Source organism: Lepisma saccharinum, chromosome 18 (assembly GCF_977018435.1).
Source record: "Lepisma saccharinum chromosome 18, izLepSacc3.1, whole genome shotgun sequence".
In the NCBI taxonomy this organism is placed as follows: domain Eukaryota; kingdom Metazoa; phylum Arthropoda; class Insecta; order Zygentoma; family Lepismatidae; genus Lepisma; species Lepisma saccharinum.
Genome location: NC_139246.1, coordinates 16750139 through 16775442, shown reverse-complemented (window position 1 = coordinate 16775442; position 25304 = coordinate 16750139). Strand labels below are relative to the sequence as shown.

At 37.6% G+C, this 25304-nt stretch overlaps 1 protein-coding gene across 2 annotated transcripts in view; it reads left to right on the top strand.

The window, feature by feature from the left end:
* The window catches only part of Dna2 (DNA replication helicase/nuclease 2), a 65333-nt gene that overhangs the window by 24098 nt on the left and 15931 nt on the right, over window positions 1-25304 (top strand). For both annotated transcript variants that reach the window (XM_083140240.1, XM_083140239.1), the window contains 7 exons: window positions 1800-2003; window positions 3861-4049; window positions 6405-6638; window positions 7690-7836; window positions 12969-13117; window positions 17249-17490; window positions 24917-25110. In XM_083140240.1, the coding sequence (XP_082996366.1) occupies window positions 1800-2003; window positions 3861-4049; window positions 6405-6638; window positions 7690-7836; window positions 12969-13117; window positions 17249-17490; window positions 24917-25110 (1359 nt within the window). The remainder of the gene's footprint in view (window positions 1-1799; window positions 2004-3860; window positions 4050-6404; window positions 6639-7689; window positions 7837-12968; window positions 13118-17248; window positions 17491-24916; window positions 25111-25304) is intronic.

Sequence of the window (25304 nt, the reverse complement as noted above, 5' to 3'; positions counted from 1 at the left end):
TTTACAACCTCCAATTGCGTTAATTACAAGTTTTCTGTCATCCAAACAATATTTTTTCTTTCTTTCAATTTTATGCCTCCCAACTGTTTGTTTTTGCTATTGTAGAACACTTGAAATTCCTGTTTATTTACAATTGTTGTCAACAATAGAGAATGAGGGCTCAAGCATCGGCTCCTGCTTGTTACAAATGTTATTTTGGCAACGTTGGAAGAGAGTCCCAAGTCGAGCAGCCCATTGCAAACTCCACCCTCTTTAGTTGCAAGCCCAACAGCGGAGCGAAAAGCAACGATTTTGTGGCACACGTATGGGATTTGCTTCTGGTTTCTCTTCAAGACTGTCGCGGTAATAGTTACAATGCAGAGACTGTATTTTAAGTAGTTGGTATAGTGTCGTATATTGTTAAAAAGGAAAATTTTTACAATTTTAAGTACATATTTAACTCCATATTTTGGTGAAAATAACTAAATATGTATTTACATATTTAGCACATTTTTACAACATATATATCCAGTCCCTGCTGATAAGCACTTTGAACCAACACCCATACTGATATGGACACACTTGCAGATTCCCACTAATAAGAAGTGTAATTTTATTTTATTATTGAACTTGTTTTGTTATTTGCATCAGAAAACAACAGTAATATAGAAGGTGAGGATGGTATGGCTATGAGGGGAAATGGAGGAGGCCATTGTAAAATTATAGTAGTCATTTACTGTGCATTCAATACTCTGGAAAAAATATGAGGATTCTGGAAAACTCAGGGAAATGTCAGGGAAAATGGATTTGGAGTTTGCGTGGGAACCCTGCATGTATCATGCAATATAATTTTTAGATTTTGTATTGGTTTTGAGAAGTTTACCTAATCCTGGAAATGAATAAAAATTATAATATGGACATTTAAAAAGTAACTATTCTTGTACTTTTGGACTTTAGTAAAGCTTTTCAGGCTATCGACCATGACATCCTGCTTTCGAAGCTATCCTTTCTGTACAACTTGTCTGACCCAACCATAGCTTGGTTCCGTTCATATATTAATGAATGCCAACGATGCGTCTTCAACTCGAGTGAGAGATCGTCATGGCGATCAATCAGCGCCGGTGTCCTCCAGGTCCACTTCTCTTCTCTCTGTACATTACCGATATTCCTCACGCACTCGAACACTGTAAATATCACATCTATGCAGATGATGTTCAGCTGTACTTGTACTTTCCTCCAAAGACTATTGAAAATTCAATTCGCGATATAAATTATGATCTGAACAAAATCAGTAATTTTTGTAATTTTATATTCTTCATTCTTTGTTTTCAATATCTAACTTTTTATGTATGTATTAATGTTTTCTAATTTTCATGTTAAAATTTCGGTGTAAATATGGCTAAGTGGTAGAAAAGGCTACAAAGCTTTAACTTCGCCATGATAAACAAGATGCAATAAATAAATAAAATAAATAACCTTTGGCATAACAGCCCATGAGGGCCAGGGCCTTTCTACTTACTGCTTGCCTCGCTCCCACCACTCTAACCAGGTATGGGGTGACGTGTGGTCAGCACGACAAACCCTCAGTTGTTGTGGTTTTCTATGACCAGGTTACACTACTCTTGTAGATCCCCAATTTCGTCACAATAGTGGATGGCCACCGGTCCCGTACGCTGGTCAAATTCTCAGGAGAGAAACTAGTTATGGTTCCCGCCGAAGGATATTCGAACCTGCGTGCATGCTGTATCCGGAGCCCAAGGCTTGTGCGGCCACTACGCGGACACAGAGTGAATATAATCTTTTTACTTTTCTTTCCAAAGGGATGGTTCTCTTCGAGAAATACCTGTAGGCCATCGTGAATGCAGAGATTTGATTCTGTTAAGGAACGAACTGGCATACTTTCTGACAAGATCGCCAGCAACTGCTTTGCGAGGGAACCATGTTCCAGAGCTGCCTGAACCAGTCAGTCATCAGAGGGCTTGTAGCAGATGCCCGTATCAAGTGATTTGTTCCACGTTTTTGAGGTTAGTATTTACGGAAATTGCTTAGTAGGGACATGTTGAAGGTGAAGATGATATTGTGTGTTTACCTTCCCTAAGCACAGAAGCTATCTTGGATTTTGTTATTCTGCCACTTTTGGCTAATAGCGATGATGAGGTTGAGTGATGATATGATGAAATTGATGAAGGGACACTCAAGAACACCCATGCCCAGGCTGGGATTCGAACCAGGGTCTTTAGACATAAGTGTGACCATCTTGTATTCTTGTTATACTGCTTGCAGATCAAGAAGAGAAGGGAACCCCTTCCTGACTCGTATTTTTTACCTTTCAGGCTATCATATTATGCAAATTCATCGAAGTTTGTAAAAAAAGTCTAAATTTAGGATATTCATGCTTTTATTAGTAAACATGCACACAAAAAAGTTAATTCCTCCCAAAAAATAAGATGTTCGGCATGCATAAGCAAACTCACAAAATGCCTTTCACTCGAAGTAAACACATAATACTCCTTCTTCCTATTTATTTTATACAACGTAATTGTTAATTTAACTTTGGCTAAAAGAGTTATAATTTATACATCATGATTGACTTCATGCAAAATAAATTTCACTACAACTCAACGACTTACAATGATGTCATATAAGTAGAGGCACATATTTTTGGTAAATAAAAAGGCAAAATATCGGTACAAAAACAGAATCAATTTCGGGTTCAAAAGCGGTAAATAAAATGAAATTTCGCTGTTATAGCAGTGAAAAATCAGCATATAAAATGAAATTTTGGTTTTAAAAATATGAATATAATCTCAAATATGATTTAAAAACTGCACTATTACACAAAATAAACATATCCCTTCTAACAGCACATTAAATCATTACCAGAATATTAAGTTTATTCCTGTATAATGGGGTCCATTTTTGCTTCTCAAACTTTTGCAGCAGAATTAATCAATTTTCCATGAATTGCATAACTCACAGGATACTTCAGACTTCAGAAAGTGCTGCATCTGTATATAAACATTAAATTTTGTGTTTAACAGTCTATTTCGTATTTTGAAGTTCATTTTGCATTATTTCGTGACAAAACAGGGTAGTAAAATGCACGTCACACCTTTCAGAAACATGAAAAATTAACATTGCAATGTGTTATTTCACATTTCGGGTTCTCGTCAAAAACGAAATATGCATGCCTCTACATATAAGCTATCATGCAAGGGTTGAAGTATACTTCTTATGAGCATTACTTGCCACTGGAAAATAGTAAATTGAAAGGATGTGATTATTGAAGTATATGTAACGATCCTTTATAAGTTCTATCTGGTATCAGTTTTGAACAGATACCATTACTAATATCTGCTAATACCAATCTGATACATGATCATTTTATCATTTTAAAATTATTCAATAGGGACACATATTGATGGATTATAAAAGATCAAGATTTTTGGTACAAAAAACTTGGCACATTTTAGGATCAAAAGTGGTATATAAAATGGCATTTCAGTGTTAAAATGGTGAATATCACCATAAATTTGATTTTTAGACTATACTAATTACACAAAATAACCATTTCCCTTATATGAGCACATTTATGTAGTTATCAGAATATTAAAGTGTAAAGGAGTCCATTTTTGCTTCTCAAATATTTACAGCAGAATTAAACAGCTTTCCATAAATTGCATAACTCACATGATAATTCAGACTTCAGATAGTGTAGTGTGAGTAAATAAATTCTAAATTTTGTTTAATTTGCATTTTGCATTATTTCATGTCAAAACATGGTAGGAAAACTCACCTCGTACCTTTCAAAACATGAAAAAATGAACATTTACTGTCCCTGGCAGAGTATGAGTATAAAGTGCATTTTTATAAAATTTCAGCTTGGATGGACTAGATAAATTATCATCAAACCATCCCATGGCAAAGATTGTTCCTCAGGCAATTTCACATCTCTCTGAATCTCACGTGAATTACTTCACCAAGTGGAGCCATCTGTTGGAGCTTGAGGAAATTGAAAAGAAGAAGCCAGTCAGCATGAAGGAAATATGGTTTTCCACACCAGAGGAAAGGTATGAATATTCATTGTATATACACTCTTGACAGTTAACTTCTTTGTGTTAAAAAATACAAATCTCCTTGCAAAGAAATATATTAATGTATATGAATTTTGGTACTCCCTGTCACCCGTCACTCAATTGCACCTGGTGGCAACGAGCCAATGAAGCAGATAGATGGTTAATATACGAGGGGAAGTCAGTAAATAGGTCACAATTTAATGTGGAATAGCTGAAGATAGTAGCGAGCAGTTTCTAAAAGTGCCTAGGTGGCAGCACAATCCAGCTTGATGATATTCAGTTAGCAGTCGCTAGATAGCATACGCACGCATGGGCAGCTCAGTTTAAAAATGACGACTGCTCGAGAAGTGTACGTTAGAAGATCAGTCCACTCTTGTGCATTTCTTTTAAAGTACATTTTACAAAAGATATTCATGAGCAAATGCTTCCTGTTTACGGTGAAAAGTGTCAAGTGGTGCACAACTGTGTTGAAAATTTCTCCCAAGGATGGTCAAAGGATAATCTTGACTGTGGCTGGGACAGCAGCCTGAAGACTTTATGCAGCTGGTTTTGGGGCAATGTTAACCCATCCGCATACCTAGTCGTCGAATCGACGGCCTGTCTGGACGTTCGCTTGCCGTACCTAGTCATCGAATCGACGGGTTTCCGATTTTCATCACGTAGTTTCTTTTTCATTCAATAGATGGCAGAGGTTGTATGATCTTTCGAATCTATGACGTGTATGTTTGTGCTGCTAAGTTTTTCATACCATTTCAAGTGTGTTTTGTTCAGTAATTTCTCATGTAAACAAATCTTCATTTGTTACATGTTGCAAACATTTTTCGTAAGAATGTTGTAGAAGATTCTGCGATTGAAAAGTTGCTTTTCGATAGCGATGAAGAGGAAAATATGGATTTTGGAAGTGGAGATGAACACGGGGGTTCATTTTGTGTTAGTGAAATTGAAGAATGTAGTGAAAGTGAGGAAGAGGTGACTGTGGCAGGAAAGAAATAAAAGGTTGAGGAATGGAAATGGAATGTAAAGGATGTGTGTGATCGAAATTATTAGGTGAGTTTCTATTTATGTTTTAATTAAACTGCATATGTGCAACTTATTACTGTACTTCCACTTCAATATATAAAATTTTCACGTAAATTGCTTGTATAGTTTTCACAGTATTTGACATCTTGTGCAACCTTCACGGGAGATAGCCAAATTTAAATAGTGTTTCATGGCAAAAAATTCTGCATTTAAATGTTATGCGGATGGGTTAAAGCGATGAGATACCGGTAAGTGTATCAATCGTGGAGATTATGTTGAAAAATAAAAACTGTTTTCAAGTCTTTATCTTACTTATTACTTTAATAAACATTTGTGACCTACCTACTGACTTGCCCTCGTATTATAGCGATGGACTGGTATGAAATTAGCCAACACTGATAGTGAAGTTGAACCAATCTGTTGTAAAGTAAATGTTCCTTGAAGAATCTGCTTGGTTCATTCACCTCCTTAATTTGTGTACGAAGCAGGTGGGTGAAATCGGTTTTACCTAGGATATTTACTTTATGTGACCGGAATGAATGATGGCTGAGCTTATACCTTTTGATCAAGTACTCATTCTAATGCAGAAATACATGGCTCAATAAATCACCTCAGTTCCAGCTTTCGAGTCTTGTGGGCCTGAGTATTTTCTTTTCTCCTTCAAAACTTGGGGACAGGTCCTCCAGAACTAGTCTTTTGCGTGCTTCCATTCAAATTCGGTACATCTAATGGGGTTGACCCTACAAGCAAATTTTTGGGGACAGCTTTTCTTACATGAAAATATCTGTTTTTTTTCTGTAATTGCAATTGCTTTTTTCCACTGGGTACACTTTATTATTCATGAGTTGCAAACGGAACTTTGTTTGATTGTATGTGGGTATATGTTCTGTGAGAACTATTTTTCCAGGGTATGACGATTAAGGCACTAGTTGGAAACCTCCAATTTTCAAAATTAACTGTAAATTACACTAAGATATAATTTTGATTTTTGTTTTTAAAATTGCCTTACTGTAATTACATGTCCTTGAAGAGTAGTCTTTTGCTGTGCTTCCCTGCAAGTTTGATGTATCCAGCATCCACAGGGCTGATGCTAGAACTGATTTTCCAGAAATCTGTTCTATAAGATGGCTACACTGCAATTCTTATACATTTTTATTATGTTTTCCCCCAAGAAGTGTCCACCTATTTTTAATGTGAGTTGGCATGGTTGCTGTGTACTACATCATTTGTTCACTTTGGTCTATTGTGGTGGCCATAAGAGTCGCAGAAAAACACAAATTTTTGTGTAAAATTTTGATTTTCTTCTTTTATTTGTAATATTTTTTTCAGGGAAAAGAAGAGAAAATGCCTCAGTAACCTCACATTGGGAACAAAAGTGGTTGAGTCTGAGTCCGGAAAATTCAGTTACATGCAAACATTTGTAGCTTCTGCAAAAAGGGATCTGCGTGAGACAGAGCTCTCACCAGGTGATTATGTCATAATAAGCACAGACTCTCGTATTGCAGTAGCTGCCGGAATTGTTAAGATCATAAGCAGTGACTCGGTCACCATCTTCCTTGACAGGTAAGTGTCTTATGTTTACTCATGCCACAGGATCTCTTCTGTTCATCGAAATGGCCACCGTCATTTTTGGCAGATGTGTGCAGTTAAATTTTGCTTCTTGATAAGAAATCAAATATTTGTAGCATTGAAATATATAATACAAAACTAAATTCTGTGGCGTAAACAGCCCACTATGACAAAGGCCCACCAAATGCTTCTTTGTTGGACGATACGTGGCCATCACATTGTGTCCCATACCAACAGTTTTCTAGTTTTCGAATCTGTCTACTCTATTGCTTTCAAGTAGTGCCCCAATTTTCCTCATGATGCTGAGTAAACAGCAAAATTTTGAAGCTCTAGCAGGGGTCAAACCTGGAACCACATGCATCAAAGGCGAGAGAGTTAACCTTTACGCTGTTGCGAGCTATTGAAATTTACACAGTACAATAGCTAGTAAGTCAGCTTGTTTTAAGTAATTGAATTCTGTTGATACAAAGTTGATGTTATCCTCTGCTTATTGACATTTTTATTTCAATTTGTGATCATCACATTGTTGAAAACAGATTAGATGAATATGGTGATGGACATTTCACCTACTATTACTTTTGCAGTTGGGTGTACTTGCCAGCATCTGGGAATGTCAATAACATTTCACCTTGCTTTGTTCAAGCTTCTTCATGAGTGGTATTCTACATAAAACTTATTGTATGTAAAACATTTATAGCTTATTTTTGTTCATTTATTTTGAACAGTGTTGAATACAGGGGTATATTCAGAATTTTTCTTCTGGTGGAGTTTGTATTTAAGGGGGGAGTAAGAGTGCATTTAGAGCTAAAATTACCATAAATTTGGTGCTTGGTAAAATATTTTAGGGGATGTGTGCATAAATCACTGGTTGGATAAACTGCATTCTCTTGAATAGCTAGTTCAGTTGAACACTTAAATCTATGTTATTGGATGTTATAGCACTACAGAATGGTGTGGTCATTTGTTATGAAATGCCTGGGAAAAACTAGGAATTTTTTGCCATATTGAATGTAAACCCTGTTACATTGTTGTTTATTTATTTTAGAGATGTCTCGAAAGGAAGAAGTTCATGCGTGTTCCATGTAGATGCATATGAATCACATGCGTTCCTTTCTTTTAATCTGACCAATTTGGGATGTCTTTTAGACACGACATCTGATGCAGAAAGGTTGAGGAGATTGATAATTGACAGGTAGGTCTGTGTTTCACGAAACTGTAAGTTTGTTTCAAATAAGCTTCAGCTACTACTGTGACTGAGCATTGAAGGTTGTGAGATCTAAAAATGTTTTCTTGCGATTGTCCCTTTATCAAATCAGCATAATTATCCAGTAGTGGCAGAAAGCTACAAATGATTGTAGCTTGAGTTTTGTAATTGAAGGGGGTACTATAAATTTAATTATGGATGCGAGAGATTAACCCTTTGAAGCAGTACAGATGTTCTTTACATCATCCGATGACCTGGCCTGTTGTAGTACAGATGTACATGTGCGATTTGTACTTTGCGCCAAAGCAGTACTGACATAACATGATGTTCAGCTTCAACTTTACTTCTAAGTATTCTGACACCTGTTGGCCACATTTTGGAACTGCATTCTCCAACTAATTTTGCTTTGAACTGGTAGTATTCTTTCTTTTATCTGAGCTTGTTCCGGCGGTGAGCTGTGTGTGAGTCGTGTGTGTACACCCCTTCTTTGAGGAGTTCCACACTCTGAACACTTTCTGAAGATGCATTGTCCGATATAAATGATGAAGAATAGTGTTGAGGACTAATGTATAATATTATTGAAGTCTATTTTATTTTACTCTGTAATACAGAGTTACAAAATGTTATTAAACAATTACACAACCCCTTAAAATTAATGGGAGAATAAGAAAGTATAACATTCACTGCCATTTTTATTGTTAATGATAATAATAACTGTAGCGTAAAATACAATATATACTTGTAATCCAGTTTTGGTGCAGAACACTCACTACAGGGGTTAAGTTGCACATGTACTGTTCAGTGGAGTAATCAGTATTCTGTCAGTATCAGTTGTTATGGGCTTTTAGTTGTATTAGTAAAATTGCCTGTAATGTTGCTGATCCGATATATGTATAATATAATTTAGTGCAAAGTTCCGCAATTCTCTTCTTTTTATGAATATTACCGTATTTACACGTGTATAATGCGCACTTTTTTCCAAAATTTTTGCCCTTCGAAACTGTGGTGCGTATTATGCACGGAATAATTCGGACAGCCAAAATGAAATCACGCATTTTTTTCCCACTATGTCACTGCGTATAACATGTATATATCTACAGAATGCCTTTCTTTAGCAATAATAATTTTAGAAAATAACTTTTCAATGCAAAATGGCCGTTTTCCATGAGTTGTCACTTAGTAATGGAAAGTTTTGCGACATCGAGAAAAGCAGCACCCGTTCTGGCGGCATTCAAGCACGCGCCTACCGTCACACGGGAGACGTATCAAGCGGTATTTTTCGCGGGAGAAATAACTTCCACAAAAATGGTTTTCGCCTTAGACATGGCCATGATCAGAGATCGGGCGAAAAATACGTTTTTTGCACTCATTCCCTTCAGAAGCACTCTACCGCTCGCAAGTGGGTCTGATCTAAAAATAAACACCAGACCACGCTTCAGTTATATCCAATAGCACTTGACCTCTGCCCTCCCCTCCCCCAAGCGTACCAATGTTACCCGCAGCCGACTGCTGCTACGCAACATGCCAGGCTTGTTTTGCCATTGTGATTTTGTTTGCTCTTGGATACATGAGAAGAGATCGAATATGCTTGGATGTTATTTTAAATCGACTTTGTAGCATACAACTTCCGGTAATCGCTTTCATTGAAAACATATTCTTTGTTCCCTGTAACACTTCATAAAGAAGTGAAACTGTTATAGATAATCAAAGCCACATAGGCCAACTAAAGATCGTCAACACTCTTAATGCATTTTCATCCAGGTTTCCGCAAGAGTTCACTTCGATCTTACTTGCATCATAACTCCCGTTTACCACCTTCTACATTTTCATGACTGTGCCGATGTCCTAATATTTGCCAAAAGTGTTCCGTTGGCAGAGTGACTTCTCCCTCTTTTCTTCTCAGCAAACGTTTGGGGGGGGGGGGGCAATGCCGATTGTCTTCTTGCTCGTGTGTGCACACAGGCTGATTACAGGCAAGGGTGGAAGTGGACCGCTCTTTCTTTCCTTTGACTTCTAAAATGGTCAACCAGTTCTGGATGCATTCTTGAAAACGAACAAAAACCATAGGACAAGTATAAAAAAAATGCCCCCCTACCCAGCTTTCTCCGCCACTGGTCTGCACGGCAATGTAATAATTGCAGAATTCAGGTTCTATTTTTTTCTTTTTTTAATGCTATTGTGTTGAAATATTGCCCGTATTATTGTCTGTTGCAAGGTAAAACGTAAAGAAAGGGTTTATTCTTTCTTCTTCACACAGCTGATAAAAGTTCAGCCTTCGACAGTTGCGTTATCTTTGAAATACGGAGGATTTTCCCTGACCACCTGTTGCTCGAACTTCCAGCCGGACGCATTGTTTTTATGCTGCAACTGGCGCCAGTGTTTTGTCTAGCGCCTGCGAAGTTGTCGCTTGTGGATAACAGGACTCATCCAACGCGAAGGCAAGTCATTGTTTTGTATCTCGCAAAGCTGTTTTGATTTGACGATAACGAAATTCGATCTTCAGAAAAAAAAAGTAGAGTTAAAACAACTTCATGTTCTGCACCTTTATCTTCAGAACCTCAATGTGTAAGCTGCGAACGATTTAAAAAATGCTCAATGTATAAGCTGACACCGATTATCGTCGATTAACGTGAGAGTAAATAAAGATCTCACATTTTGATATCTGAAAATGCGCAGGTTTCATAAAGCTTGTTTTGAGTTCATTTTATGCTTTTGGGCTAATCGGGAGTAAATATACAGTTTCACTTTAGTGAAATCTAATTCCAAACCAAAATGATTATCAAGTGCAACACTGTTCAATGTGTCTTAGAATACGCATTGGGTGCAAATAGATCGCAAGTTGCCCGTTTCCTTTTTCAGGCTGGCTTACAATGCAAGTCGAGGAAGAGGAAGGACTGCTCCCTGGAATGGGGGAGGGGGTGAATTAGAAGTTGGTCGAAGGAAGGAAAATGACATTTTTACGACGTATTTTACACAGCCGAACCAAAACGAAATTTACAGCCCCTTTTTTTGTGCCTAGAAAGGTGAGATCTTCCGAGAGATCTTATTTTACCGGTTCATCTTGTAACAGACAATGCTCTAGTAGTCCCGCATTAAATCCAACATTCATTCTTCCCGATTATCTCCTAATAATCGTTTTTGGTGCAAATTCCAATAACAACCCCTTCGAAATAACTACCTTTTTCCTGGGAACTATGAAAGGTCGTTGTATCGAGTGTTGACTGTAACAAATATGAAGGTAAAATAATTACGTCAAAACTTACCAAATAGAAATAATTACTGTATATTTACTGCGCTATTGCGGCTTGACTCACGTAAATAAATAAATAACGTTTACACTTAATTTCGTCATTCACTCCCAGTTACTAATACAAGTAGTCTGAAATGTCCTCACTTACATCCATCTTGTTCGATATTCCCGTTACCTTAAAACTTTCGATCATCATTTCAAGGGAGATGGAGTTCCATGCCTCACGAACCCATTCACAAACAATCGGCAGCGACGCACGTTTCACCCTACCGCTTTTTGCGAGTTCATGCTGCCTTGATGTCATCCATCTATTGTAAGCATCACACACTGCGACCTAGAATGGGTGGTTGATAACTTTGCTCCCGCCTCTCCTATGAAAAGCCCAACATCTGGAAGTTCAAGATCGCGTGGTGAATGCATCAGCTACGAAAGCAAGGAAAAGATCGTTTTTATGATCTACTGATTAATTTTAAATGAAATACGTAAATGTTAGTCCGACGCTAAGAAAGCCATTTCTGGAACCTGAATTGTACTGCGCATTATATACGAGATATATTTTTTTGTTGCTTTTCCCCATCAAAAACGAGGGTGCGTATTATACACGCACGCGCATTATACACGCGTAAATACGGTAACATATAATTTGTTTGACTTGGTTTTGTCAAGTAAAAGTTTAAATACCCTGTAACTGATATTCTACTGATCTGACATAAAATTGCAATATTTCCTGAAGAAAATGAATGATTCATTAACTTCTTGAATTAATGTTTCTGATAAGGTAAGGGGCTGGACCCCGTATCATGTGATGGGTGCAAAATAGCCTAAGTGCTGACACACCCAAAATTTTTAATTCTTAATTCAATCAATCAATTAACAAAGTGACAGTCAGTTTTACCTATGAAAGAGAAACTGCATATTTCGATTTTTACTTTACACCAGGCCATACAAATTAAATGTTTGTATTCATAAAAATAATATCCAAATGTCAGTATTTTGCACTAAAGTACAGAATTCTTATAAATATATCATATCAATAAAATTGTTGCTAATTTTACTGATAAACCGATACAATGATATGACTATATTGGCAGGTACCCGTAAAGTGTATGTAAACAAACTTTCTGACAAAGAAAACACTAATAATAAAAATTTAAAATACTTGTTATAAGAAAAGTCCAAACATGTACTTTTGTTTTGTTGATAGGCCTATTTTTAAGATAGACCTTGCAGCTACTTTATTCCATGGTAGCTACAGATAATGGCTATCCAGTCCATGCACATGTTCTATCAGTTAACCCATCTTAAGTTATTTTTAACTATGCTTTAGCGTTTTTGTCATGTTTTGTGTTTATCTCTCATCCTTGAAGAAGGGTTAAAGTTGACCTGAAAATTTGGACTAACGACAAAACAAAAGTACATATTGGGACTTTGTTTTAGTTGTTTTTATGATTGAGTTTTTCTTTTAAGTTCACTTTATGTACAGAAGGCTAATTGGGACTGGACCTACAGTTTAATGTGAGATCCGAATCACTGTATGCCTCCAAGTTGTTTTTATGTTTGTGACAACATGAGGCGTTAAAGTGTTCAACATTTGGACTTGCCACCATGAAGTTCTTTGGTTCAAATCCCAGCTTGGGCGTGGTTGTTCTTTGTAAGTGTTTCATCATCCCTTATCACGATTAGCCAAAAGTGGCATAAATTTGACATTAAATAAAATTGCAAATACAACATGAGGCATGAAATATCACCTCTTGTACTTATTTGTGTAGAGAAATGGGCAATTTTCCTTGTCTCCAGTAGTAGTATTAATTATTATTATTATTGCGTACAAATGGGATGAGTAGTTAGCAGCTTATTCTTTATTATTCAGGGAAACTCCAACGTTTCAAAAGATGGCCAAAACTATTATTATTGAAGGAAAGGAGATGTTACAACAATTGAACAAAGTTCAACAGAGAGCTGTGATACAAGCGTTAGCTGCAAAAGATTATTTATTAATAAAGGGTATGCCGGGAACTGGTGAGTTGAAATTAATTTTAATAGAATTTCTACTTACATACATTTCATTGGGGCATTCCATGAAAAGTGGTCCTGTCCTATTCCATGTAAATAACAAAATGAATTATGATTGATTGATTGATTGATTTAGTGTTTTAAGTCCACTTTATGCACAGTAAGACTAATTGGGACTGGACCTACAGTTTAAAGTGGGATCCGAACCACTATGTGCCTCCACCGGATATCGAACTCGGGACCCCTTGATTACAAGGCGACTACGCTACCACTATTGTTTTTAATAGCATTAAGGTTTAGATGTTAGTAATGCATCTAATTTGCACATTTCACCAATAAAACTTACTAGCATCTGCAGCCTATATGCTTCACAGACAAATGAAGTCAATATTTGCTACACTTTTAAAGCGTCACGTAACGCACTTTTGTTAATGCTTTTCATGTGTTCAGGCTATGCCATCATACACAAGTTTTTTTTTTTTTCAATTGTTAGCAGACACCATACATTACCTCATATATTCTCATCAGTTCATTATGAATATTTTAATCCAATCTCATGTCTAGAAACTTAAATTTTGTGTGTAAAATGTCACACATGTAATGCTGGAAGGCCCCCCCATTACAGTACACATGTATATTTTAAATAAGTGTATTTCTTAGAAGTGTAATTAACATTGAGACTGGAAGTGGGAGGTGGCCAATGTATGCTTCAATCTATGTGCTTGGCTCTTCTTCAATATGTAGTTTAAAGTTAAAAACCATAATGGTAAAAAATGAACTAATCGTTTGTACTCCAGTCTTTGGCAGTTTTGTATTACTAGTAGGGATAGGACAGATTAATCAGTACTCTATCGGTACTATAGGCATATCGATGTATCGGTAAAATATATTTTAATTTAGTGCAATATTATGCCTTTTTGTTATAATATTATGGATATAAACATGCAATCCCCATGCCCTACTTCTCTTAAAAGTAAACCTCTAAATATGCAGCTTCTTTGGCATTGCAGTTATCTGCAAACACACATTAAGGAGGAGAATGAACCATTCTCAAGGACCATTTGAAAAATTATATTGGATCGGTAGAATATCAGTTATTGGTTTCGGTAAATTTTATATCGGCACTTTATTGGTATTGCCCTATATTTCATATCTCCCCATCCCTAATTTCTAGTCTTAATTCAGGGTGGCGACAGACCTGGAAAACCTGGAAGACCGGGAAAAGTCAGGGAATTTGAGGTGTCAAAAAAAGTCAGGGAAATGTCAGGGAATTTCGTCTTCATTGACTTATTTAATTTTTTTTTATTTATTTAAAGATATCGTTATGGAACTCTGCACGGGAACAGGAAATCTCGTTCGTAAGTTTCGGCCTCAACTTCTAGGCCCCTGTTATGCGCAACACAACCACGGCGCCAGAAACCAGTGATGGCAGGAGGAGAGAGAGAGAAATTTCTCTCGCCTTGGCTTCTCGGCGGGAATTTTAAATTCGAACACTCTTTGGAGGAAAATTGTTATAACTCGGGCACCATGGGAGCAATCTACTTCGGATAACTTTTGTTTTTCAGCTAAAACATCAGCGCATTCAACCGTGTACAATTCAGAACGCCGAACTGAGGAAGGGGGTTTGGGGGGCGCGACACCTGAATTTCAATGGAAATAAACATAATAATCTGGAGTTTGCCACCTCTTCTCCCACTATTTTGGAAGAAAGCGCAAACTTTAGTATTCTTTTCAAAGAATGGACATTTCTCAAGAGAACGTGACACGTTCCATGTTCTTGGGTGCCATACAAGTTGAATAATAAGCCAAAATGTGATTTTTTCTTTGTAATTTGCATTTTTGGAGGAAAATTGTTATAACTCGGGCACTATGGGAGCAATCTACTTCGGATAAGTTTTGTTTTTCAGCTAAAACATCATGGCATGCAACCGTGTACAATTCAGAACGCCGAACTGAGGAAGGGTGGTTTGGGGGCGCGACCACTAAATTTCAATGAAAAAAACAAAAATATCGAGGTTGCCCCCCTCTTCTCCTGCTATTTTGGGTAGAAGGCGCAAACCTTAGTATTCTCTTCAAAGAATGGACGTTTCCAAAGATATTGAAACATGTTCCATGTTCCTGGGTGCCATACAAGTTGAATAGTGAGCCAAAATGTGAAACTCTGTTCGCAAATGTGGTATGGATATGTTGCGGAGAGGGGGGAGAGGGAGAGGTTGGTCATCGATATGAATTTCCCAGGCTTTCTCCAGACCTGTGTCAGAGTTTCCACCCAAACTTAAGAGTATGAAGGTCCAAAAAGCACATTCATTTCGTAATCAGCACCATGATAGCATATGGTATCATCGGGCCAGTACGATCTTACTCTGATGATACCAAATTCCAAATTCACTAATTTGCACTTTGAATTCAAATCATAGAGAATAGAGAAATTAAGTCATTTTCATAGAAGATAATATTGGTACTTAACAAAACCATACGTCGATCTGTGTGAGTTTATTATTTCTATTTGCAAAAACATCGATTTAGTTTGGTTTGTAATTGTCAGGGAAAAATGTAAATTTTGTCCTGGAAAACCTGGAAAAGTCAGGGAATTTCATTTCTGCTTGTTTGTAGCCACCCTGTAATTGTATACCATGTTTCCTTATTTCCACATGAAAGATATATGGAATTTCGATGCAGCAAATAAATTTGTTTACATTCTAAGAAGGAAATATTCCCCATCTTAATTAAGTTCTGTACCATAGAAGGAACAGAGCTGAATCTCTACGTAAAGGCAAAAATCTCTAAGAGTGTTGGTATTATTATACAAATTAGTATTTGGTGGTCCTTACATGGTACTTATTAATAAATGAGTACCTGAGTACCTGAATTATTAATATTTAAATAAATATGTAAATTAATAGCGATATTGATGCCTATATTTTTACCACTTTCTATAGTACCGATTCTTCAACATTGTAACAATTAAAAGCTGGTGCATAACTTACACCACATGCCATCATTTCACTAAATAGCTTGGGTTCGATACCCAGTGGAGGCACAAGTGGTTCGGATCCCACTTTAAACTGTAGGTCCATACCCGATTAGCCTTATTGTGCATAAAGTGGACTTGAAACACCAACTCAATCAATCAATCACTAAATAGCTAAAGTCCAGTTAAGACATATACTTAACTTTTTAAGTTACTCGAGCTTTCGCTTCATCATGTGACTTCTTCAAGAACGAAGGCAAGAATAGTATAAGTTTAAAACATGTAGAAGGTAAGTTTGGTAACAAGAAGTTAAAAATGGAAGGTTAAGGACAATCCAGAGTGCCCTGTCACTTGCTTCGTACTCAATCTCAGGCTGGCAACCGACTCTTCTCAATGTGGCTACCTGGCTAACAGGAAGTAAAGATGGCAGCACTTTCTGTTGACCATTTGTTTTTTTTTTATATGTGGGTGTCATAATTTTTTTTCTGGATTACACACTGAAACATGTGAGTAATTTGCCATTTTAGAAAGATCAGATAATTGAAAGAGCACGCAGGAACATTGGATAAAGGGTGGCAATCCTTATTGGAAAGAACTACCAACAAAAATGCAGTGCATCTGAGTTAGTGCGACCATTGCACATGCACTGAAATAAATAAAAAAGTGAGACGCATTCAAAGTAAAAACCGATCTGAAACCTATGACATAGTTTGGAGCATGATGATTACTTCTTTCTCATTTGGATTCTCTTCCATTCTCAAACAGTATTTTTGCTTCCTATAAAATCTTCACCCTGTAATGAATGGGTCCTGGGTTTGATACTCTGTGGAGGCACATAGTGGTTTGGATCCCACTTTAAACTGTAGGTCCAGTCCTGATTAGCCTTTCTGTACTAAAAGTGGACTTAAAACGATAGCGAAGGGACCCAGTTTTGAATTCCAACCTGGCACAGTGTGCTTTGTGAATGTCTCTTCATCAATTTCATCATACCATTTTCGCAATTAGCCAAACGTGGCAGAAAAGCGAAGTAAAATAAACCAAATCAATCAGTTAATTAAAACAAGAACTCAAACAGTATTGGTCGATGCAGTACGGACTACTATATCTGTCCTACCTTGTTTACTTAAAATTTCTCAATACATTGCTATACAGTATCTTTGTTTCAGGAAAAACTGCAGTGATCGTTGTTCTGGTACAGTTATTTGTTCAATTGGGCCAGTCTGTGTTGCTGACAAGCCATACCCACATGGCAGTGGATAATATATTGCTAAGACTGCAGGGGAAGGTGGACTTTCTACGTCTGGGCTCTTTAAGCCGTATACACCCTGGTTTGCATTCCAAATCTGAGGCTGTCCTTACGGCTGGCTGCAAAACTCCAGAGGACTTGAAGGCTGCTTATAACAATAAGGTACTTTTTTTAAGATTATGATTTGCAGTATTTTAATCTTTTTAAGGAATACAGAGTAAGAAGTTAGGAATACTTGTGACTCAACTGGAGATTGATAATATGCTATTAACCCTTTCACCTCAAAATATTTATTATTGACTCTTATGTACATGTCCTCTGCTAGGCACTTTCTACAGTTTGTTACACAAGAGTTAATGGAAATAAGACTTCTGTATATTGACACCAAATTTTGTAATTATTGTGTTACAGTACACAGTATTTGAAAATGATGATTTTGTGTAGGAAGATAGAAAGAAACTCTATGCTACAATTTCGCAGAAGCTGCAACATGCATTTGAAAATGTGCTCAGATAATGTAGTTGCAGAGGCAGGAGTGGAAAATTGTTAGTAATATCAGTGAAAGTGTGGTTGTTTTTTTCTTATCTGTAATTTGTCAGTTTTTTAAAAAAATTATTTAAAGAAAATGGTCCATGATGTCTATTTGTGTGTTCTAGTCTGCAATATTTGATATTTTTGTTTTCAATTTGGCATTTTTGTGGATACACAATGACTTTTCAGAGAGCTAAAAATGTTATCACAATTAGCCTAAAGGGGTAGAAAGGCAATGTAAAGTAACATTTTTTAGCCCAGTTCAATTAAGATAAGATACTACTTCGAATAATTTTGGTGACCACTGTCACCATCGACATCTGAACTAGTAGTAGTTCGCTTCGCAAGCTTCCATTTTTTGTTAATAATAGCTACTTGAGCAAGTAAAGTAACTAATAATAGTAATAGTTTACCATGCCTAAAGTCCTGTAACAAATAAAGATAAGACTTTTGTTATTTTTCCTAATATAGTACAGTCAACTCTCGATTCAACAACCTTTCACAGTTCCCGGGAAAAGGGTTGTTATTTCGAAGGGGTTGTTATTGGAATTTGCCCCAATTTTCTGCTTAAACGGAGCTCAAACGGACACAAAGATGCATAGGAGATGGTAACACCATTTATCTTGGTAGTTATACAACCTGTTATGCACAGGACGCGTGTTGTGAGAAGGAAAATAGAACATGAAAACGTTTTCACAAAAAATAATGTTACTTTCTTTCAATTGTGCACAGTCGTTGCTTTTCCAGGAAATTCTTACAATTATAGTTTACGAGAAACCCGTTTGCACCGAGGCCTATGGAAAGGAAAACAATCTCTCGCTTATTGCAAGAGAAACTCGAAGAATCTTGACACCAGTTACACTGGCGCTAGCAAAAGTCGGGAGATAATCGGGCAGAATGAATGTTGGATTATACAGGTCTACTGGAGCATTGTCTGTTACAAAATTAACTGGTAAGATTAGATCCCTTGGGAGAAACAACACAACCTTTCTAGGCACCAGACAAAAAAAAAAAAAAAGGCGGGGCTGTAATTTTTGTTCTGGTTCGGTTATGTAAAATACATTGCAAAAAAAAAAAAAACACGTTTTCTTTGCTTCAACCAACTTCATTCACCCTCCCCCTTCCCCATTCAAGGGAGCAGTCCAAACTCCTTCCTTGACTTGCATTGTAATCCAGTGTGAAAAAGGAAACGTGCAACTTGCGATCTGTCTTCACCCAATGCGTATTCTAGGACACGTCATTAAACAGCGTCCCAGTTGAAAGGCATTTAGGTTTGGAATTGAATTTCACTTTAAACTGTATATTTAGTCCCGATTAGCCCATCAGCATAAAATGAACTGAAAACAAGCTTTATGAAACTGCGCACTTTTACATATCAAAATGGTAGATCGTTATTTACTCTCACGTTAATCGATGATTTAATGTTGGATTTAGGAGTATTCTCGATGTCAAACACTCACTCCTGCAAAGGTTTTCCCCTTGAATAATGTCTTTTTAATCGATCTCAGCGACCATTCCTACATTGAGCACTTTTTTTTTCTTCACATGAATGGTTCTGAAGAAAAGCGGATGCGAATTAAATTTACAGTTTTGCTTATCAGAAGGTGCAGAACATGAAGTTATTTTAACTCTTGTTTTCCTTTCTGGAGATCGAATTTCGTTATCGTCAAATGAAAACAGCTTTGCAAGATTCAAAACAATAACTTTTTCCTTCGTGCTGGATGAGTCATCGCTGTTATCGGCAAGCAAGAGCTTTGCAGATGCTAGACAAAACACTGGCGCCAGCTGCATCGTAAAAACAAGGAGACCGGCTGGAAGTTTGATCAACAGGTGGCGGAAGAGAAAAGTCCCAGCATTTTAACTGTCGAAGACGGAACTTTTAACAGCAGTGTAAAGAAGAAAGAAATGTCCCTTGCTTTACGTTTTACCATGCAACAGACAATAATACGGGTAAAATTTCCTATGCAGACAACAGCATAAAAAAATACCTGAATCCTGCAATTATCAACATTGCCGTGCACACCAGTGGCTGAGAATAAGCTGGGAAAAGGGGGGGAGGTGCCGTGCACACCTGTGGCTGAGAATAAGCTGGGAAAAGGGGGGGAGGTGCCGTGCACACCAGTGGCGGAGAATAAGCTGGGAAAAGGGGGAGGGTTAATTTTTTTATTCTGTTTTTGTTCGTTTTGAAGAATATATCCAGAACTGGTTGCCCCATTTTAGACGTCAAAGGAAGATCGGTGGGTTCACTTCCACCCTCGCCTGTAATCAGCCCGTGTGCGCACACGAGCAAGAAAATCGCCCCTCCCCCCTTTGCTGACAGGAAAAAAGGGAGAAGTCAGTCAGCCAACGGAACACTTGTTTGGCAGATATTACGACACAATTAGGAAAACGTATGAAGTGGGAAACGGGAGTTATGATGCACGTAAGATCGAAGTAAACTTTTGTGGAAACCTGGATGACAACGCATTAAGCGGGTTGACGATCTTTAGTTCGCCTATGTAGCTTTGATTATCTCTAACAGTTTCGCTTTTTTATGAAGTGTTGCAGGGAACAAAGAACACGTTTTGAATGAAAGCGGTTACTGGAAGTTGTCGGCTACAAGGCAGAGAGTTGCTCGCTCACGGGAACCTACTGAAATCTAGGTCAGAGCTGGACAGATGGGCGACTTTCAGGCGCCACGCATCTGTATTTTCGAACATTCCTGCGATCTTATCTCTCAAGGTGGTGTATTTATCGATGAAAGAGCTTGACCCGCCATACACATTGGCAAAGACTGCAAGTCCAGCAGTCATATCGGGCTGCTCCCCCCCCCCCCCCTCCTCACCTGCGAGTTTTCAGCAGCTCTTAGGACAAGGAAACAAGTCAAGGTCGATTTAAAATAACATCCAAGCACATTCGATCTTCTCGCGTATCCAAGAGAAAGCGTGGCAAAACAAGCCTGGCGCGTTGGGTAGCGGCCATCGGGTGCAGGGTAACATTTGTGTGCTTGAGGGAGGGGGGGGCAGAGGTCAAGTGCTATTGGATATCACTCAAGCATGGTGTGGTGGTGTCTATTTTTAGTTGAGACCCAATTGTGAGCGGTAGAGCGCTCGTGAAGGGAATGAGTGGGGGAAAGAAACAACGCATTTTTCGGCCGATTTCCTTCAATTTTTTAACTTTTTTTCCAAATTTTTCTATTTTTTTCTAAATTTTTCACGGTTCCCGGGAAAAGGGTCGTTACTTCGAGGGGGGCGTTATACTCGGGGTCGTAGAATCGAGAGTTGACTGTAATATTATTATTCTGTCAAAAAAAATGTTAAGAAAGTGCTCTGAGCACTAATTGCCAAAAAATGTAAATATTACGCTTTGAGGGCCATGATCTCTTATCTGCTGTATACTATGTTATTCACCATGCATAACCTTAATTTACAGTGCATTAATTTAATTTATTTAACAGAATTAAAACATGTAACACAATAATGAAATTGCGGTTTTATTTACATATAGGTACTTTTGTGTTCAATAGAAAGGTGTCATGGTTGACAAGGATGCTATTATTTTTTAATGAAATCTCCATTTCACTTTTAAAATACTAATAGTTTGCTAGACTGTGATTAAATTAATCAGTAATTAATTGGTCAGTTAAGTCCGTAAAAAGGTAAAGATAAAAAAGTCCGTAAGCAAACAGAATTGTATGCAATGTTGATATGAAAAATGCAGCTAGGGAAAGAGGAAGCAAAGCATGGGAAAGTACAGTGAGCACCATGTGTGGGGATATTTTAAGAATAGAGGCTGGCCTCTGTGACAGAGTGGTTTGCACAGCATGCTACGATGCCAGGAGTCTCAGATTCGATTCCCGGCCTTGGCATGGGTGTTCTTTGTGAGTGTCCCTTCATGAGTTTCATCATACTATCATTCATCCTCATCTTTCCAATTAACCAAAAGTGGCAGAAAAGTGAAGTAAAGTAAACCAATCGGAATCAATTTAAGAATAGAGGCAACAATAGTGAACCCGGAATGCTTGCATCTGGGACACGTCAAATGACGTGAGAGCCAAACTGAATCATTCAGGTGTGAGAGGTGAAACGAGGCGAATGGGTTGATTTCATATCGATGCTCTGCATACTTTGCTTCCAAATCAACCTCTCTGCAACTTAGATCCCTGTGACTTGTTTCTGGGTCGCTAACCTTTCAGTAAGTTGCAAAGCGTAATGATATTGCTGATCATTGTCATATTTCTCCCTGCTGAACAGTGGATTCGAGTATACACATTTCTTGGCCCTGTGGCTTAACCCTTAACTACTATAGATGTTGATAATCCCATATGGAAGGGTCTGTCAGAACCCTGTTTTGCTATTTTCAATTTCTGACGCGTTTCACGTGACTTGACATTGTTACAGAATAATATTTTAAAGCAGTTACCAATTATTATTGTTTAGTTAGTACATTTCTACTTTCACCTGTTTCTTTCTCTTCCATTCCTGGTGCGAATCTGTGAGAGTATCGGTACAGTGCCTTGAATAACGTAGTGTGGAAAACAACCCAAGAAACTGGTTCCCCAAACGGATGAGAAACATAGATGACAGTGCGATCAATGTCAGTGCTAATTTTCTTATGATAATGCGGCTTAGTTAGTTTTTTGAATATATTACGTAGATTTGTTTGTCTTGAAAGGCGGTACGTGAATTGATGGAAACAGTTATTTGTGGAGTGATTTGCAGTCACGAAATGACATTAATTTGGAAAGAAAAGTAAAATAAAATTAATAAATAAATAGCATGCGTAACACAGAAGAAACATCGCAATGTGATTCCGGACGTCAGGTCTTGGACTGTGTATTAGAGTTTATTTTTCTATGTTATTAGAATATAAATAGTATCCTGAGAGATATTTCATACTGAGGCGACAAACCACAAGTGTCGCTTGAAAGCGAGCAGTCGGAAATCAATGCAGCCTTTCGAACCGTAGGGACACAAGCTCTGACTGCACCGTTTCCTCAAGGAGATTTTAGACCAAAGCGACACGCGACAAATGATACGAGGATTTCACACCAAAGCGACATGGGTCATTCGGTCCAAGGCAACTTTCATACCGAATTATAACACCATTAAGCCTTGTTTCCATGATTATGAAAAACTAAATATGCTGACCAAGGCAGTAATTTATTTTATTAAAAACATAAACTATGTTATGTTATTATGTTTTTAATAAAATAAATTACTGCCTTGGTCAGCATATTTAGTTTTTCATAATTCATACCGAAGCGACACATGTTGCTTGGAAAGGAGCCAATCAAGAGCAACATTTCACATCGTAGCGGCATGACGGGAAGCACAGGCCAGCGTTCGGTTGGTGAAATCCTCAAGCGATAAGTGTCGCTTGTCGCTTTGGTGCGCAATCTCACTAAAGCAAGACACTCATTGCATCGCGTATGCGCGAACAACAAACCACGGCAACATGTTGCAAGCTATTGAGGAAATGGCCCGGTTTGAGCGATGCGGAAGCGACAAAGCGACATGTGTGGCTTATCGTGTCGCCTAGATCTGTTGTTGTAATGTGCAGTTTATCGTGTCGCCTATCTGTTGTTCGCAAGCAACGCTTGCTAATAGACTGAACACACCATGTCGCTTGTCACTTAGTTGGGAACTCCCCCTGTAGCACGTCGCTTCGGTCTCGGCACCCTTCCTTTAAGGAGCTTTCCGACCGAAGTAACAAGTAGCACACGAATACGCCATATGAACGTGTCGTTTGCTGTTTGGACCCTCATGTGCCATGAATGTTATTTTACAGTCTGGAAGTGTGTGTCACTAGTGTGACAGTGTGAACATCCCATGTCGCTTGTCCCATTGGTTTGAAAGTTTCCTTACTCATGTCGATGGCACTAAGAAAGTTTTGTGGGGTTCCCCTTGTCGTTTCATGCAATCATCATTATCATCATCGCCGCGATTAGTTTAAAGCGGAAGAAAAGAGACAGTAAATATCAAAAATACAAATGCTTCAGTGTGTATATTTTTAAAAGAAATGATGATGATGATAATAATAATAATGATGAACCTAATTCATACACAAAAATTTAGTTGCCAAGAGCATTCCACGCGTATTTTTTCTCCCGTATTATTAACGAAAGTATTACGATAACAGGACGTGGTCGACTGTCTAGAATGTTCGTTAATATCTTCACGACCACTGTACCAAATATCATAGCAATTATCACATTCATAGAAATGCTTCATGTAAAAGAATCAGACGTTGCAGCGAAAACTCCATTTACTTCCATTATAAGCAGACGAATACCAAGCACCGGGATCAACACCAGCGCCTCTAGCGGATCATTTTCGAGTGGAACCAGCCAGAGAGCACAGAAGCGTGCCGTTTTCCACACTACGTTATTCAAGGTGCTGTAGTATCGGTATTGGTATCTACTTCTTCCTATTTCTCCTTCAGGAAAATGTGGAGAGGGTGAGAGAGAGAGAGAGAGGAAATGTTATTTATGTATTTTATGCAAAGTGGAAGAAAATAAATCAATTGCTACAGTAGCTCCTTTATTTTTTTGAAATTCCAAATTCTTAAAAATTTTACATTTTTATTTTGTCAGAAGTGGTAGTTCAAAGTAATATGTAATATTTTGCTGAAATTGAAAATAACTTATGAACAATTTGAAACACAACATAACAAAAAAAAACTTAACTAATGTGGTACGACTGTCTGACCACTGGCCGAAAATAAAATTCAGGAAGATTTGAAAAACAAAAAACAAAGGCAAAACCTCGTGATCGTGATAGCAGCATGTACCCAGCACCCCAACTAAAAGGTATGGAGAAGGGTCCACATGGATGGTTGCGAGAAATAAAATAAAAGATAAATTCACCACAGACTGAGATGGTCCATAGAAGTTAAGGGTTAAAAAAATCCTGAAAATTATTATAACAGTTTGTTATTGGGGCCGGAGAGGTCAAGTGTAATATTCAGAAAATGTTCAGTTGAGAATGTAAATTTAGAAGTATTTGTGTGAATATAACTAATATCTCATATTGTTTATTGAGGAATTTGAGTTTTGACTGGTGTTTTATCTTTACAGGCAGTAGTGGCTACTACATGTTTGGGTTCGAGTCATTCCCTGTTTACACACAGAAAGTTTGATGTGTGTATAGTAGATGAGAGCACCCAAGTTTTGCAACCATCAGTGTTGCGTCCATTATTCAGTGCCAGAAAGTTTGTATTGATTGGAGATCCAGAACAGTTACCACCAGTGGTGCAGAGCAGGAAAGCAAGGTAACTTTAAATTCATAGCACAGATATTGTTAAATTCACATGTTACAACAAGTATATAAATAATTTCGTGTGTACTTGGTGAAAATGTACTTTATTTGCCTATCTATGTCAGTGACTCACTGCCACCATACACTAAAAGGCATGTGTTTGGCATTCAGTAAATGTTATAAAAGTCCAAGGATAACAAAGGATAT